Source organism: Ipomoea triloba, chromosome 10 (assembly GCF_003576645.1).
Source record: "Ipomoea triloba cultivar NCNSP0323 chromosome 10, ASM357664v1".
NCBI lineage: Eukaryota > Viridiplantae > Streptophyta > Magnoliopsida > Solanales > Convolvulaceae > Ipomoea > Ipomoea triloba.
In genome coordinates, this window is record NC_044925.1 from 222,956 (window position 1) to 236,785 (window position 13,830).

The 13,830-nt window shown below is 36.5% G+C and overlaps 3 protein-coding genes across 5 annotated transcripts; 1 reads left to right on the forward strand and 2 right to left on the reverse strand.

Moving 5' to 3' along the window:
• Positions 1–36: 36 nt before the first annotated feature.
• On the reverse strand, positions 37–1,674 carry LOC116032788 (acyl carrier protein 1, chloroplastic). Its single transcript, XM_031275506.1, has 4 exons — positions 1,386–1,674; positions 902–1,000; positions 436–558; positions 37–355 (listed from the first exon to the last, which is right to left on the reverse strand). Exons 1-4 carry the CDS (start codon positions 1,452–1,454, stop codon positions 227–229), a joined length of 420 nt encoding a protein of 139 aa, XP_031131366.1. The 5' UTR covers positions 1,455–1,674; the 3' UTR covers positions 37–226.
• A 2,819-nt stretch (positions 1,675–4,493) lies between these two features.
• On the forward strand, positions 4,494–9,688 carry LOC116032155 (vesicle-associated protein 1-2-like). 3 transcript variants are annotated; one of them, XM_031274580.1, is made up of 9 exons: positions 4,494–4,659; positions 4,956–5,060; positions 6,250–6,320; positions 6,409–6,490; positions 7,517–7,632; positions 7,762–7,950; positions 8,151–8,309; positions 8,564–8,646; positions 8,680–9,017. In XM_031274580.1, exons 2-9 carry the CDS (start codon positions 5,012–5,014, stop codon positions 8,789–8,791), a joined length of 861 nt encoding a protein of 286 aa, XP_031130440.1. In that variant the 5' UTR covers positions 4,494–4,659; positions 4,956–5,011; the 3' UTR covers positions 8,792–9,017. The 3 variants fall into 3 exon arrangements, with proteins under 3 accessions (XP_031130440.1, XP_031130438.1, XP_031130439.1); XM_031274578.1 differs by lacking the exon at positions 8,680–9,017 and adding an exon at positions 9,341–9,688 and having other exon boundaries at positions 4,499–4,659; positions 8,564–8,641; XM_031274579.1 differs by lacking the exon at positions 8,680–9,017 and adding an exon at positions 9,341–9,688 and having other exon boundaries at positions 4,526–4,659; positions 4,964–5,060; positions 8,564–8,641.
• Positions 9,689–9,918: 230 nt separating this feature from the next.
• Positions 9,919–13,115, reverse strand: LOC116032154 (CRS2-associated factor 1, mitochondrial). The gene is made up of 5 exons (XM_031274577.1): positions 12,314–13,115; positions 11,150–11,277; positions 10,692–10,917; positions 10,487–10,614; positions 9,919–10,275 (listed from the first exon to the last, which is right to left on the reverse strand). The coding sequence occupies exons 1-5, from the start codon at positions 12,867–12,869 to the stop codon at positions 10,090–10,092; spliced, it is 1,224 nt and encodes a 407-aa protein (XP_031130437.1). The 5' UTR covers positions 12,870–13,115; the 3' UTR covers positions 9,919–10,089.
• Positions 13,116–13,830: the final 715 nt, after the last annotated feature.

Sequence of the window (13,830 nt, forward strand, 5' to 3'; positions counted from 1 at the left end):
ACTAATTATTAAATTGGGATTTTATTTAAATCAAGCTAACTCTAAGGATCAAACTTAACAAATCAACAAACATGTCCACACTGGGAAGAAGTCATATTGTGCTGAATTTGACAAGATAGAGGAAACAATGATCAAGAAACCAAGACAGACTAAAGCTCCAAAGCCTAGTAAAGCTATCTAAGCAGTAACCAAACACATCTTTAAATAACTTCCTCTCCTGATTATTCTAGCAGTCCTTTTCCTCAATAAGCTTCTCTATAAGATCTGCAGCATCCTGGACCGACACAATCGCCTGGGCATTGTCCTCTTCCACAGTTATGCCGAAAGTCTCCTCAAGCCCCATCACAATTTCAACCTGAATTGCTAAACACCATTAGTTAAGAACATGGGAAGTGTGTTTTTGTGAATTGAACACTAAGGCTGGCTGGCCTTTACCGTATCAAGAGAATCAGCTCCAAGTTCTGCAAACTTGGATTCCCCACACACAGAGATATCGTCACCCAGAGCAAGTTGTTTCTTAACTACAGAGCAAACTTTGTCGACAGTCTCGGGCTTGGCCTGTTAATTTGCAAAATCAAAAAAAAAACTTAACATTTGTGCCCAAATAAGCATTAAAGAGTTAGCTGACCAGACTCTCAGATCACTGATGTATCCCAATTAGCAACCTGGACACATAAGGACTGAAATGACTGGTAGATAAATACAATGTATATATACAAGAAAGTGAAGAAACAAACCACCACCCTGGGCTGCATTGTGCTAAATATTTTGTATAATTGTACCTACAAACCTAAGTTGATTTTATGTATAATAGAACACTTAAAAGCTAAACACCTTCAGAACAAATCCCTATACCAGCAAATACAACAGCATTCATAACATAAAATGAGAAGCTACTTACAGCACAGGAAATCCGAAGGCCTCTTGTGCGGAAGCTGAATGGCAGAGCTCTCTGCTGAATGGGAAATGCAACTCTTTTCAAGCTAGATAGCCTCATTCCCTGTTTTTACATGTTCAAACTCAATTAAAACAACAACAATATATATATAATTCATCAAAAAGCCAACACTAGAGAAAATGACTGAAATCTGTTATACTTATACCACATCTAAATTTCCAACCCAACTTACCAAGTTTCAGAAACAACTTAAGAATTCAACCCTAAAAACAATTCCGATTTTGTGATAAGAACTCCAATTTTCAAAACTCAACTTCTCAGTACCAAAACGCATAAGATACAACACTTGATCATATCAGGTAGTAATTATTTCACTTATTTTTGCTCATATAAAAATCTAAACCCTACTAAATTCCTCAACCAAAGGAATTCAAGCCAAATAAATCACAGGAATTTGAGATCCAGAAGAGAATCAAATCATACGCACCGAGTTCTGAGGTGAAACTTGAGGGCGGGAGCGGAGGGAGATCAACGAAGCACCACCGACGGCCGCCATGTCTGTCTCCAATGGAAATCGCAGAGTAGAATACAGGTTGGATCTACTCACACTCACACGCAGCGTGTATATATATATAGGGAGAGAGGTAAAGAGGGAGACGGAAAATGCGACGGAGAGTACGAAGAGTGTGTGGGAATTGGCAGTGGCGCATACATATATTATCGGATAAACCTAAAAATGTAAGGTGTCATGTGACTATGTGAGTTATTCAAGTCGCCCCAAATACTTCGATGCTCACTATAGTACATTAGTAGTTGTAGCTACTAGCTACTCATACACTCATAATAACCCCCTCAAGTTTTCAGAAATTGCAACCACATCCCTCTTTTTTTTTTCTTTTATGACAAACCCATCCATTCTTGCATTTCTATCAATTCATTCATATGTTGCAAAAATGATATTATAATTTAAAATATATGGTTTTATATAACTTTATAACAAAAAAAAAAAAAGAAGTATACTATTGTATTAGTTTGGTGATTATTATTATGTGTGATACAAACTGATTTTTAACGTTTTTCTTTTTACATCTATAAGTCATCGAAAATTAGATTTGTGGCATCTGACGTTGCTGGTATTCGAAGTTCAATGTGTTGCCACGACTAGGATTGACTTTGAGCATTTGCAAGTTGAGTGGTTGCACATAATCTCAAAGTTGTGTGTGTGTGTGTGTGTGTTTGTATCTTGTTTCATAGACCATTAAATGTCTATTTAATTAATTTTTTTTTGTCGGAAAGGAAGGGAGGAAACCCCATGAGAAACAGCTACTAGGATGTCTTTCTCACAACACGCTCGCTTGTGACATGCACAATATCGTTGAGGTAGACCTCTTCATACACGGGAGGGCAGGTGCCAACAATCTTCCTTTCGTCAGATTGGAGCAAAACCCAACAAAGCAAGAGAGTCCGCCACCTTATTTTGTTCCCATATTCTTAGAAGATGCGAGAGAGCTGTGGAGGTCTGGATGATTTTTGCATCTAGAGAAAAACGAAGGACATGGAGTCATCTCAACTTTAAGAGTTGGATCGTGGCGAACATCACAGACGATGGAGGAAGCGAATAGGACAGAGAGTAGCCCCGCCTGTTTGCCATAATCTCTTGGTGGCTCTAGAGATGGAGAAATGATCGAGTTTTCTATGGGAAAGAGGTGGACGCTCGGAACAAGCTTATCTGGATCAAGGAAGCCGATGAGGAAGTCCAATGTGTTTTCCTCAGGCAGGATAATGGTAGGGGAGCGGCAAGAACGAAGAAAAGGGTGAGACTTAGATGGGAAGCTTTGGTCAACCATCGTTACACAATCAACGCCAATGGAAGTGTCAAAACAGGGCTGAATAAAACTGGCTTCGGTGGAGTCTTGCGAAATAGTAAGGGAGAATGACTTGAAGGTATCCTGGGAAGTTTAGCCTTTGGTGATCCATCTCTTATTGAAGCGAGAGCAATTGTGGCAAGCCTCTCGCCTGAACTGGGCGTGGCATAAGAATATCCGTGATTTGGAAATTCAATCTGATGCAAAGAATGTGGTCCAGTGAATTTAGGATGGTTCGGTTGAGCGTGGGCCGATTCGTCTTTGTATTGAGGAGGCGAGATGGTGGCCTCCTAGTACTATATATATATGCAACAAGTTACTATTAATGTGACATTGTATGAGTTATATACTTGTTTAAGGTGTGAGAGTGACTTGATTTGATGAATTAAACAACTTTGAACTAAAACCTAATGTTAAAAATACCAAACAAAGACATGTTGTCCCCATATGGGATTTTAGTTTTAATTTGTTTTTAGATTACGTTTATCCATGTCACACTCTTTTACTTTTAAAGTTATACACTACTCTCATATCATTATATTTATAATTTATTCACTATTTTCTCCATATCTTTAGAATTCAAACTCACTTTCATCAATAATAATAATAATAATAATAATAATAATAATAATAAATAAATAAATTTAAAAATAAAAAAATACAAATACTACTATTTTTTACAGCCTTTCGTATAGCTTGCAAGTCACATAATACATGACATAAAATAAAATAAAAATCATGTCCTTGTCATGTGACTTACAATTGATAAACTTGTAGGGATATGATGTTTGTAGTTGTAGCTTTTGGTTCAAAATTATCCACTTCCTCAAGTCATATTAGTAACCGATTAAATATGTAATATCATAATTTAACTATAGCATGTTCATGATTTAAATTACTTAATTAGACTTTTTTTTTTTCAATTAAATGTTTCAATTACACTATTAGTTGAAAATATTATACACTTTTTTGCAATATAATATAATATTTGTTATTTTTGTGTGAAGTTTTTAAAATGGTATAATCTATGACTATTCACAAATTTTTGAAGAAAAAGAAATTGTTAAAATATGCCGACACACATATAGAATGTTCCTTTCAATGTGTTGATTGAGTTTGTGGCTCATGTTTGTTGTCAGACTGCACCCTACTGGTTAAGCAACACCTAACTCATAAGGCATCGTCCTTTTTTTTAATAATAATTTTGTGATTTCGTAATTATTATTTGATGGTATATAACGAATAAATTTTATTTTGTGACTCTAGCCAATAAAAGACTATGAGAAGATGAATTTATCTAAATTGTTCATAATTTATTAGCTTAAACTAAGAAAATTAATAAATTGGTTCCATTGAAAAAATTGCACCTATATTAGTTAATTAATTAAGTGAGTGGAGTATGATTCATATATTAAAGAGTCATAAGTTTGATTCTTACCAATATTTTTTGGTCAAGTCAATTTTACGAGTCTTTATAATAATATTTATTTCTTTTTGTGTAGTTTACGGTGTATTAATTTATCTTGTTACTAAAAAAATTATTGGATCACATTACGGGTTCGAACTTGAGACTCTATGCACCATCTCATCTACATCCATGATGAAACTCTTTTAATTTGAGATAACGTTTTTTGGTATTGTGTTATTTTTTTGTGGAAGTATAAAAAGAAAAATACTCGTAGTAGATTTAGAATTATTTAGTAATTAGCGGTGCTGTAACGTTACGGCAAATGGACGCTATATTTATAGGATTCGGTTGGAAAATGGACGTTTAAACGCATTATTATTTCCAGTTTTCCACCGCCCTGTTTGAAAAGGAAGTACACTAAATACGCCCCCCTGTCTCTCTCGGTTTCGTCGCCAATCAAGCAAGAATCGACGTTGATTTCAGCTCCTGTAAGCTCTCCTTCTCTCACTCTCTCTTCGATACGCTGTCGTTTTAGCGTATTACGCTGCTCTCATATGATTTTTCATGCTTCTTTTGTAAAAAATTTCGAACTATGTGTTCGAACTGAAGTTTCTGGAGTAGTAATTAAGCAAGTTTAATCACATATATGTTTTTTTTTGCTGCTTTGATTCTCAGTTTTTCCTTAATTTTTTTTTTCTTATATTCTCACAAGAATGAATGGAAGCTCCTGATCTTTTTCAATAGTTGTACTGATTTCAGTTCGTATCGGTATTTGATCTGTCAGTTTTGCAGTTACAGTGATCTACTATTGCAGTTGGGGGAAAAGAGAGAGGAGCAGAAATGCATTTTGAGCTGGTGGATATACAGCCTCGGGAAATCACATTCACATGTAAGCTTCCATTTTTAAGATCAGCTTCTTTTTTCTTTTTCTTTTTCTTTTTTTTTTCTTTTTTTTTTTTTCTCTTTTGGGTTGGGGGGGAGGGGTGTGTCTGCGGCAGCTTATTTGAGATTTTTTTGTGGAATGCTGCTACTAGATGAAATATGACATTTTTCGTAGAGTGATTATGATATGAATTATGAATTTATGATTATGGTGGTGTTTGATAAAGATACGTAAAGCTACTGTGTGCGGCCCTGGTGCATGGTGCTCTATGGTAATTGGTTATGACCTTTGCTATGGATCGGGTAGATGATGATTCACTTTTTATTTTTTAGGAAAAAATGCTTACTTTGATTTCCACTTTGATAACACATGGTACAAAAGAGAACGCTGGACATGTTGCAAAAGTTTAGAAGCATGGACACTTGTCAAAGAAGCCAGACATATTCTATTGCACATTTGCACCCCTTTTTTTCAGCTTTTTGTTGTCTAATTATTTTATTTAAAAAATTAGCTGGACATGCCTAGGACAAAAAATTGAGATTTAGTCAATTACTCATTAAAGGCCCAAAGCTAGGATTTTTATTTTTTTTTTATTTGGGTTTTCTTGCTTATTCTTTTTTTTTTTTTTTTTTTTTTANGGTTTTTTTTTTTTTTTTTTTTTTTTTTTTTTTTTTTTTAACCACTTGCTTATTCTTTGTTAGTACTTATTTTCAAATGAATTTTAAGAACATAATATGTAGATTCTTCAACTGAATTTCTTTTCTATAACAACATCAGCATCATCAATAATAAGCACATAGTCTATTTGAGCTTTCTTAAACCTGCTCAGGTTAATGGTTACTTGGTTTTTTTCCACGGTGTGAATGCATATTTTCCTAAATTTACAGGCACACATATTTTTGTTAAAGAAATAGCACCAAAGTATTTAGTTGGTGTTTGAACCGATGCAAATGAGGTGGTTCAGTGTTTAGCCTAATGATAAGCTCAGATTTTTGACCTGTTTAGAATCCCATCTCATCCCATTCTCTTACAAGTTACAAGTACCAAAAGAGGGGGAAAAAGACAAATGACAACATTTTTATATTTTATGAACTTCCTTAGTAGCTTCTGCACTTGCTTATGTGCCTTTATTATTCTTGATTTTACAACAAATGTGGCAACATGAACTTATAGCTGCTTAATTGGCTTTCTATAGTTGAACCGAGGAAGCAAAGCTCGTGTACCATCCAGTTATTCAATAAGACCGATAAACATGTTGCCTTTAAGGTAAATAGATTATTGCTAATCAACAAGCATTAGCTTACAATTTTCTGCTCTTGTTTTTTTCATAACATCATCACTGATTATTTGCCAGGTCAAGACCACTAATCCAAAGAAATATTGTGTCCGACCAAACACAGGAATTATTAGTTCAAAGTCATTATGCGAATTTAAGAGTAACTTCTTTGCACCTTCAACTTACTACCTTATTGGTTGTGACACTTTATGTCTGGTAAACAAAGAATTGCAAATTTGGTTCATATTGTATCTTGTTAGTTGTGATCCTTACAGGCCTTAGGGGCCCTTGTATTTGTGTGTGTTTTTGTTTTAGGCACCTAGTCTCATTAATATTTTTACAAAAGCATGCAAAGTGACTTAGCTGGTCAGAATACTGATCATCCGCCAGCATGTACTGCTTAGTTTGCAGTAACTAGAGCATGTAGATTTAACTTCTTCTGATTGTATTATTCTTTAGTTGTTTATTTTTGAATTTTGATAATGGAGCTATAATAGATTTAGGCCTTCCTCAGCCACTACAATTTCTACTTTCCACTGTGCTTACATTGTAGTTTTAATTTCAGTAGCAGAATATAGTAGAGCAAAACCGATCCAGGACTGGATACATTGGCAATGAAAAGTAGTTAAGAAAAAATGTTATAGTGTTTAGTTTTTGTTTTAATTTGGGCTTTGTATAAATTTGAAGATGCACATCCTTAATCTTGGCTAAATGTATTACGTAGTAATTTTTAATGAAGAGCTAACCAACTCAAGTTTTTTATTTGAGCAAGTTGAGGCTTAACATAAAGTTCATTTCTCCTTTAGATGTCACATACAATGCCATTTATGATAGCAATAAAACTACTACTTCAGGAAGCACCATTAAACATGCATGGCTTGTTACTGGAGTAGTAGACTTGTAATAATCAATTTTTCCTTTTTCTTCTGCAATTGATGATCTGCAAACTAGTTTTACTGCTTACATGAAATGGATTACCTCTACCATTTGATTAGATCTGCTTCTTCTAAACATTATATGTGCACACTAATGTTTACGGGGAGTACAATTTAAATTGGTGAGCACAACCATTATTGTGAAAATTGCTATTTCTAGTAAGAAATAATTGGCCACTCTGATTGTTATGAGTAAGTTATTTTCATACTTAGTCCTGCACTAATGAATTTCAGAAATACTGTTTATCTAGTAACTATGCAAGCACAGCGGGAACCTCCTCCCGATATGGTATGCAAGGACAAGTTCTTAGTTCAGAGTAAAGTTGTTCCAGAGGAGACATCTGATAAAGATATTACCTCAGAGACAGTATGTATACCATAGTTATTATATCTTTTATATTTGTCGGTGTTTTTAGTTAAATACATAGTTTTGCTCTGAATTTTATGAGCAACTATTGGTTTTTTTATTCATGTTTCTCAATATTTACATATTTAGTTTTCTAAAGACGATGGTGAATATGTCCAAGAGAACAAGCTAAGGGTAATTCTTGTAGTTCCACTCAACTCACCTGAGCTATCACCAATAAATGGAGCACAGAGTCATCCACCAAATTTTGAATCTTCTCCACCAAAATGTTTAGAAGATCTTTCTGGTGGTGAAGAAACCCAAATTCCACAACAAAAGGTAAGTAACTTTTCTATAGCTAGAATGTATTGGAATCAGATATCTATGATGGAATCCATTGTTAAATCTGTGACTTGAGAGCCTAATTATCTATCTGTTTTCTCAGTCGTGCTGCTTAAAACCTTCCATTGTTTGTCTTAGCTGATCAATGCTGTATCCCATACAGTATTTCATATTCTTTCCTCTCTTTTTTTTTTCAGCCAGCTGAGGAGGAGTTTAAACAGGAAAATCAAGAGGAGCCAGTGAAAGCAAAACATGTAGAGATTGAAACTGCAAAGGATGTGGAGAAGGTGGAATTTGTTGATGAGATCAATACAATGAAGTCAAAGTTGAATGCACTAGAGCTTAAACTAAGCGAGGTTAGAATTCTTCTTGCCTTGTGGTTCCCAATGCCAAAAGAAATGTTAATTCTTTTCTATAGAATTTCTTTGAATCGGCAAGTTCTTCCTGTAGAGTAGGTCTTACACCTCCTGATATGATTATATTTTTGAAAAGTGGGTGCATTTGTAGTATGGAATGCATAAGATAGATACTGCCTTATTTGGCTTGTCGCTTACCCACTTTAACATGTTACTCTTGTTATGTATTAAGGGATTCTAGTTTTAAAATGTAGGCTGAAGCAACCATTTCAAGGCTGACACAGGAGACTAGGGGGTCTGCTCAAGAGAAAGAAAGCTTACAAAGAGAACTGGTAATTCTATAAAATCCATCTCTGATGCTATATAGTCCTCAATTTGAATTCAGGATAGTAACACAGGTTCTGAAATTAATCTTTGGGTTGCCAGAACTTATCGGTCACCTACCATTTCACTTGAGTTTCTTTGCATCCTCCTTACCTTAAAAAATGCATTCTAGCATTCTGAAATCCTGTGTTTCAGTGCTCGTAACTCCAACAATGGTCATGTTTCCTAGAGAAAACAAAGCATAAAACCATTTCTATTTTGGTCCACAGTGCATCGTGGACCTAGTTCAATATATAGAATTTGATTTCATAAGGTACAAAATTCATGTTCATAATGTACAGAATTATATATCTGAGAACACATAAACACTTAACATAATACACATACACATTATGAACATGAATTTTGTGCATTATGTGTCGTCTACTATATAATTATGTGCATTATGAACATGAAGTCGGTACCTTATGAAGTCAAATTCTGTATATTGGACCAGGGCCCACGATATAACAATTGCATAATCGGGGCATCTTTTGTAGTTAATACTCCGTAATAGTTATAGTATGATCTAGTTATTCAGCAGTTGCTTCTCAATCTGTCTGTCACCTAGCCTAGGCACCATCTGAAATCCTCATCCTTGCAACATGTTTCTTTCTTGCGCTTCTTGCCAAGGATGCGCACTTTTGACTATTTTCTGGGATTTGCAGGTGCGATTGAGAAGTAGGAAAGGTGTGAGAAAAGTGCAAGTTGGATTTCCATTGCTGTACGTGGTTATGGTTGCTCTCATAAGTCTTGCACTTGGATACATGTTTCACCGCCAGTAGAGAAGTTATAAATAAATATTTTTACATGGACTGTATATTAATATTGATACTAATATTAGTGAGTGTAAATACTCTACTAAGTACCTTAGCACATTGTATTGCTTAGAGAAAATTATTACTCCGTATTAGCTAGGTACATCATAGCATACATAAGTGTACTATGCTAATAATGTTCCGATGTTCTGTTGGAAATCCGACATTTTGTCATACAATAAAAAAAATTGAGTAGTATTTTATATGGAGCATTCCTTTAATTCCCTCTTTTCTTTCTGAGTAACCAAGTTTTCTGACTTTATCAGACTATACCCCCAATCTCCTTTTAAGTGACCAAGTTTTCTGACTTGGTCAGATTGTATTCTGAACTCTATGAACCCATTGTAGGCCCGCCCAAATCACAATTTTGTTCCCGACCAACCAACCTCCAACAACATTGGCAATGACAACCATCCACCACTCAAAAATTGGCCAAAGGTGTCCCACAACCTTAACAATTTTGACAATCTCAACAACATTGGCAATGACAACCATCCACCACTCAAAAATTGGGCAAAGGTGTCCCACAACATTAACAACTTTGGCAATCTCAAAAATTGTTAATCCGCAGACCATTTACAAACAAATTACTCCTCCCCTCAACAAAACTCAATTTCGCCCCGAGTCTCATTTTCTTCTGGAAAATTACCCAAAGTATCGTTTGGATCGTCAAATATTTCCCTATCGGGGAGCAAAAATACATCCTCTTTAGGTTTATAGTGTTTTCCCCTCCATACCACAATCTGCTCCTTCTCAAATGTTACCAGGATACAAGGAACCAGATCCTGCATACATTCAATCACACAATTCTATCAAATTTTAGAAACATGAATTTTCATTTTATTTATAAGTGTAAATATGCATTATCGTCTATGTTAATATGTTAGCCACCCATCCAATTCACGTCAATCCTAAATAAAAGGAAGTCATAAAATATATTCATAGTAACAATAAACTCCATCCAATATAGACCGACATATTAATCTAGAGTCTTACCCTCAGTTTGCAGCCAATTTTCTTGTAATCACTCCTTGGAAGTCCTTTACAATCTATCCTAACCAACTCCTCTGTCAGAAAAGCATCCCGAACCATGGGTACAAGACTAGCATAATAGCCATTCTTAGCTGCATTACACCCTACACGTTAGATACAAACTCCAAAAGCCTCTCTTAATCTACGAAGAATGAAAAGATAAACTTACCGAGTTTTGTCAAAGCAGGAACAGCTAATCCTCTTTTTCTCATTTCCTTGGTTTCCTCGATGCTCAAGCCATCAATAGTAGTTTTTATAAGCCTTGGATAAACGGGTTCATGAGGTTTCCATAACATTAATGGAATCACCGGCCTCTTCTTCCCATCATAATTCCTCCCTCTGTATAGTACAATCGAACCACCATGTCTCTGGATGATCTTACCAAATGTCTTATCCTGGGAAGATGCATAAAACGCCTTCACTAATAGTAGATACTCCACAGTCCACACAAAAGAAGACGACAAAACCTTCTTACAAGCATTTTGCAGTTGACCATGAAAAAGGAATAAATAAAGGCTGCCATTTTCAAGCATGCAGAAATAAAGACAGCATCTTACTGATGAATACAACCAATGGCGAAGAAGTTTAGACGAGGCTCGTGAGGATGATCAGAAAGAAAGACGATACCTCCAATTGAGAGCACACATTCTTCATATTAACAGTGGGCACTCCCATACACTTTATTCTGACAGCCTCGGCGTGTTTCCAGTGATTATGAATATCGTTCAACATGTTGTGTGTTAATCCATCTCTACCTACAAACGGAGGCCGATAAACTCAATTGGGCAACTCATTCAAATACACTCCGTATAAAAGTTTTGATGCCCTAATTGTAGTCCTTCCCCAAACCATTCAATCATTCATGGAATTTAGTTGCAGTTTACTATTCATGTATACATGTAACAACACATTAATGATTAATATTATATCATTTCTGCATTCTCAACTTAATTATCCAAAACTTTTCAAGAGCCCATCACCAGTAGTGAAAAAGAAGCTAGAAAATAAGGGGAGTTGGTCAGACTATTGGCTTGGTAACCACAAAGTTACAAGTTTGACTCCCGGCAGGTGCACGGTTTATTTGCCTTGGTTTATTTGCCTTGGTTTATTTGCCTTGGTTTGAACTGGTTAGCTATGAGCCACCTTTGTTAGTTTAGCTCTTTGTGACCCTTTACTGATTAGGGTCACAAGATGGCCCGTGCACATCCTTGGTTAATGGCTTCGGAATTCAAGAACCCAACTGAAAAAGAAGCTAGAAAATAAGGGCTAGCCAAGTTGGTCAAGCTTTTGGATTCGTAACTACAAGATTATGGCCTTGTTTGGTAACATAGTTAGCTTATTAGCCAATTTTGGCTTATTTAACCATTATTAACTGTTTGACTTGGTCAAATAGCCAATAAAAGTGATTGATTAATTAACTTTTAGTAACAGTTTATTACTCTAAACACTAAAATTCAAAAAACTACTCAAGGCAACTTTTTCGATCAATTTGTCTCATTTTGCATGTAATCAGCTATCAGTTAGCAACTAATTTACCAAATACTTTTTTTACAATTAACTAATGTTATCAACTAGTCAAACTCACTAACTCAATCGGCTAACTATTTACCAAACACCCTTGTGAGTTCGACTCCATAGGCGGAAGCGGCCTATTTGCCTTATTGGTGTATATATATATATATATATATAAAACCTTAGAAAATAACCATGAACTGAATGTTGCATTTAACATAGTAGAGAATTGAGCATAAATTGGGCAAAAGATGAAATTTTTAGAAAAAGAAGGAATACCCAAATTGATTTGTCTCTTAGTTCTGTGCCTCTGACACCTCTCAACCAGAGCTTTCCTCTCTGCATTGGTCAATGGCTCTCCTTGAATTTTCTCTCTAATCACCCTCCTCTCCTCCTCCAGCTTTGCCTCATCTTGGGGCGATCCCTGTTTGGGGTCAACCGCGGGGGCACACACGCCGGTCCATACCCTCTCCAAACGACCCGGCCCGAAAGGGGAGTATTTAGGCTCACGAAGACCAATAGGGCGCACAGTAGGGCTGCTTTCAGTGTAACTGAACCGGAAATCGAACGGCAAGGTGGACACCGCCTGTTGCTGGGCGTCCCTGTCGAGAGAGGAGGGAGGGCGGAAGCGGGGCTTGGGCTTCTTTTGGGGCGGTGGGTCCCTGGAGGGGTTAGGGTTTGTGGGGGGTTTAAGGGAGGATGGAGGCACGAAGGAGTATTTAGTGCGCAGTTTTGAGGAAGTGGATGAAGAGACGTCGGCGGTGGAGAGGAAGTGGCGTGAGAGGAGGAGGAGCTTTTTCTGGCGGGAGAATCTGCCGCCGACAAAGATCACCATGCTTCCGTTTCCTAGGAAAATCACCCAACAAATATTTTTGTTTCTTTTGGATGTTCTAAGTTCTAAGTTCTGATATGAATGAATGATTCTTGCTTTCAAAGTTGCTCTCCCAGGTTGTGGGTAGCGTCAGTGTGGTCCCACGTGGAAGGCTGTGTGGATTGAGTAATTGGAGACAATACGGACTCATTGTACTACAATAAATAATTCTAGACGGGTTCAATTTAGTTGCTAGGTTGAAAATGTTAATATTTGTCCGTGGAATCACAAGTCATGTGCCTTAGGATCATTGGATGAGGGAAATTATCACCTAAAGAAGCAGAAGCATTAGCTATCCGAGAATCCCTTCACTGGCTCAAATCATTCACCATCAACAACATTGTTATTGAATCCGACTCCTTGCAAGTTGTCCAGAGCATCAGTTCAGAGTTGGGAGAGCCATCTTTTCACTTGATCTTAGCAGATATTAAAAACTTAATGAGTTTGTTTCCTCATTGTAGTTTATGTTTTATCAAGCGATTTGCGAACCAGCCAGGCGGCCCACATGTTAGCTAGGCAGTTTGTTTCTTTGTCTGATTGCTCGGAGTGGTTCACGGACCCTCCTTCTATCATTTGTAATACCCTTTTCTTGGATTTGAATTAATGCATCTGTGTTTGTTTTCAAAAAAAAAAAAAAAGGATCATTAGATGAGTGCATTAAGGATATCCAGGCCAGGAAAGATCAACTAGAGGTGAAACGCAATCAAAATCAACGGGGAGGACTGGGGTCGGCAACACGAGTGTGTCGCGGTCATGTCCCTCATTGGAATTGGGACACAGTCTCGCGGGCGTATCGCAATCATGTCTCTCACGAATTGGGACACAGTCGCAAAACGCCAACGACACAATTGTGTCTATTTTCTGGTTCGCTTTACACGCGCACGACAACCTATGGTTTTGCATCCTGAGTCATAGTAAAAACCTA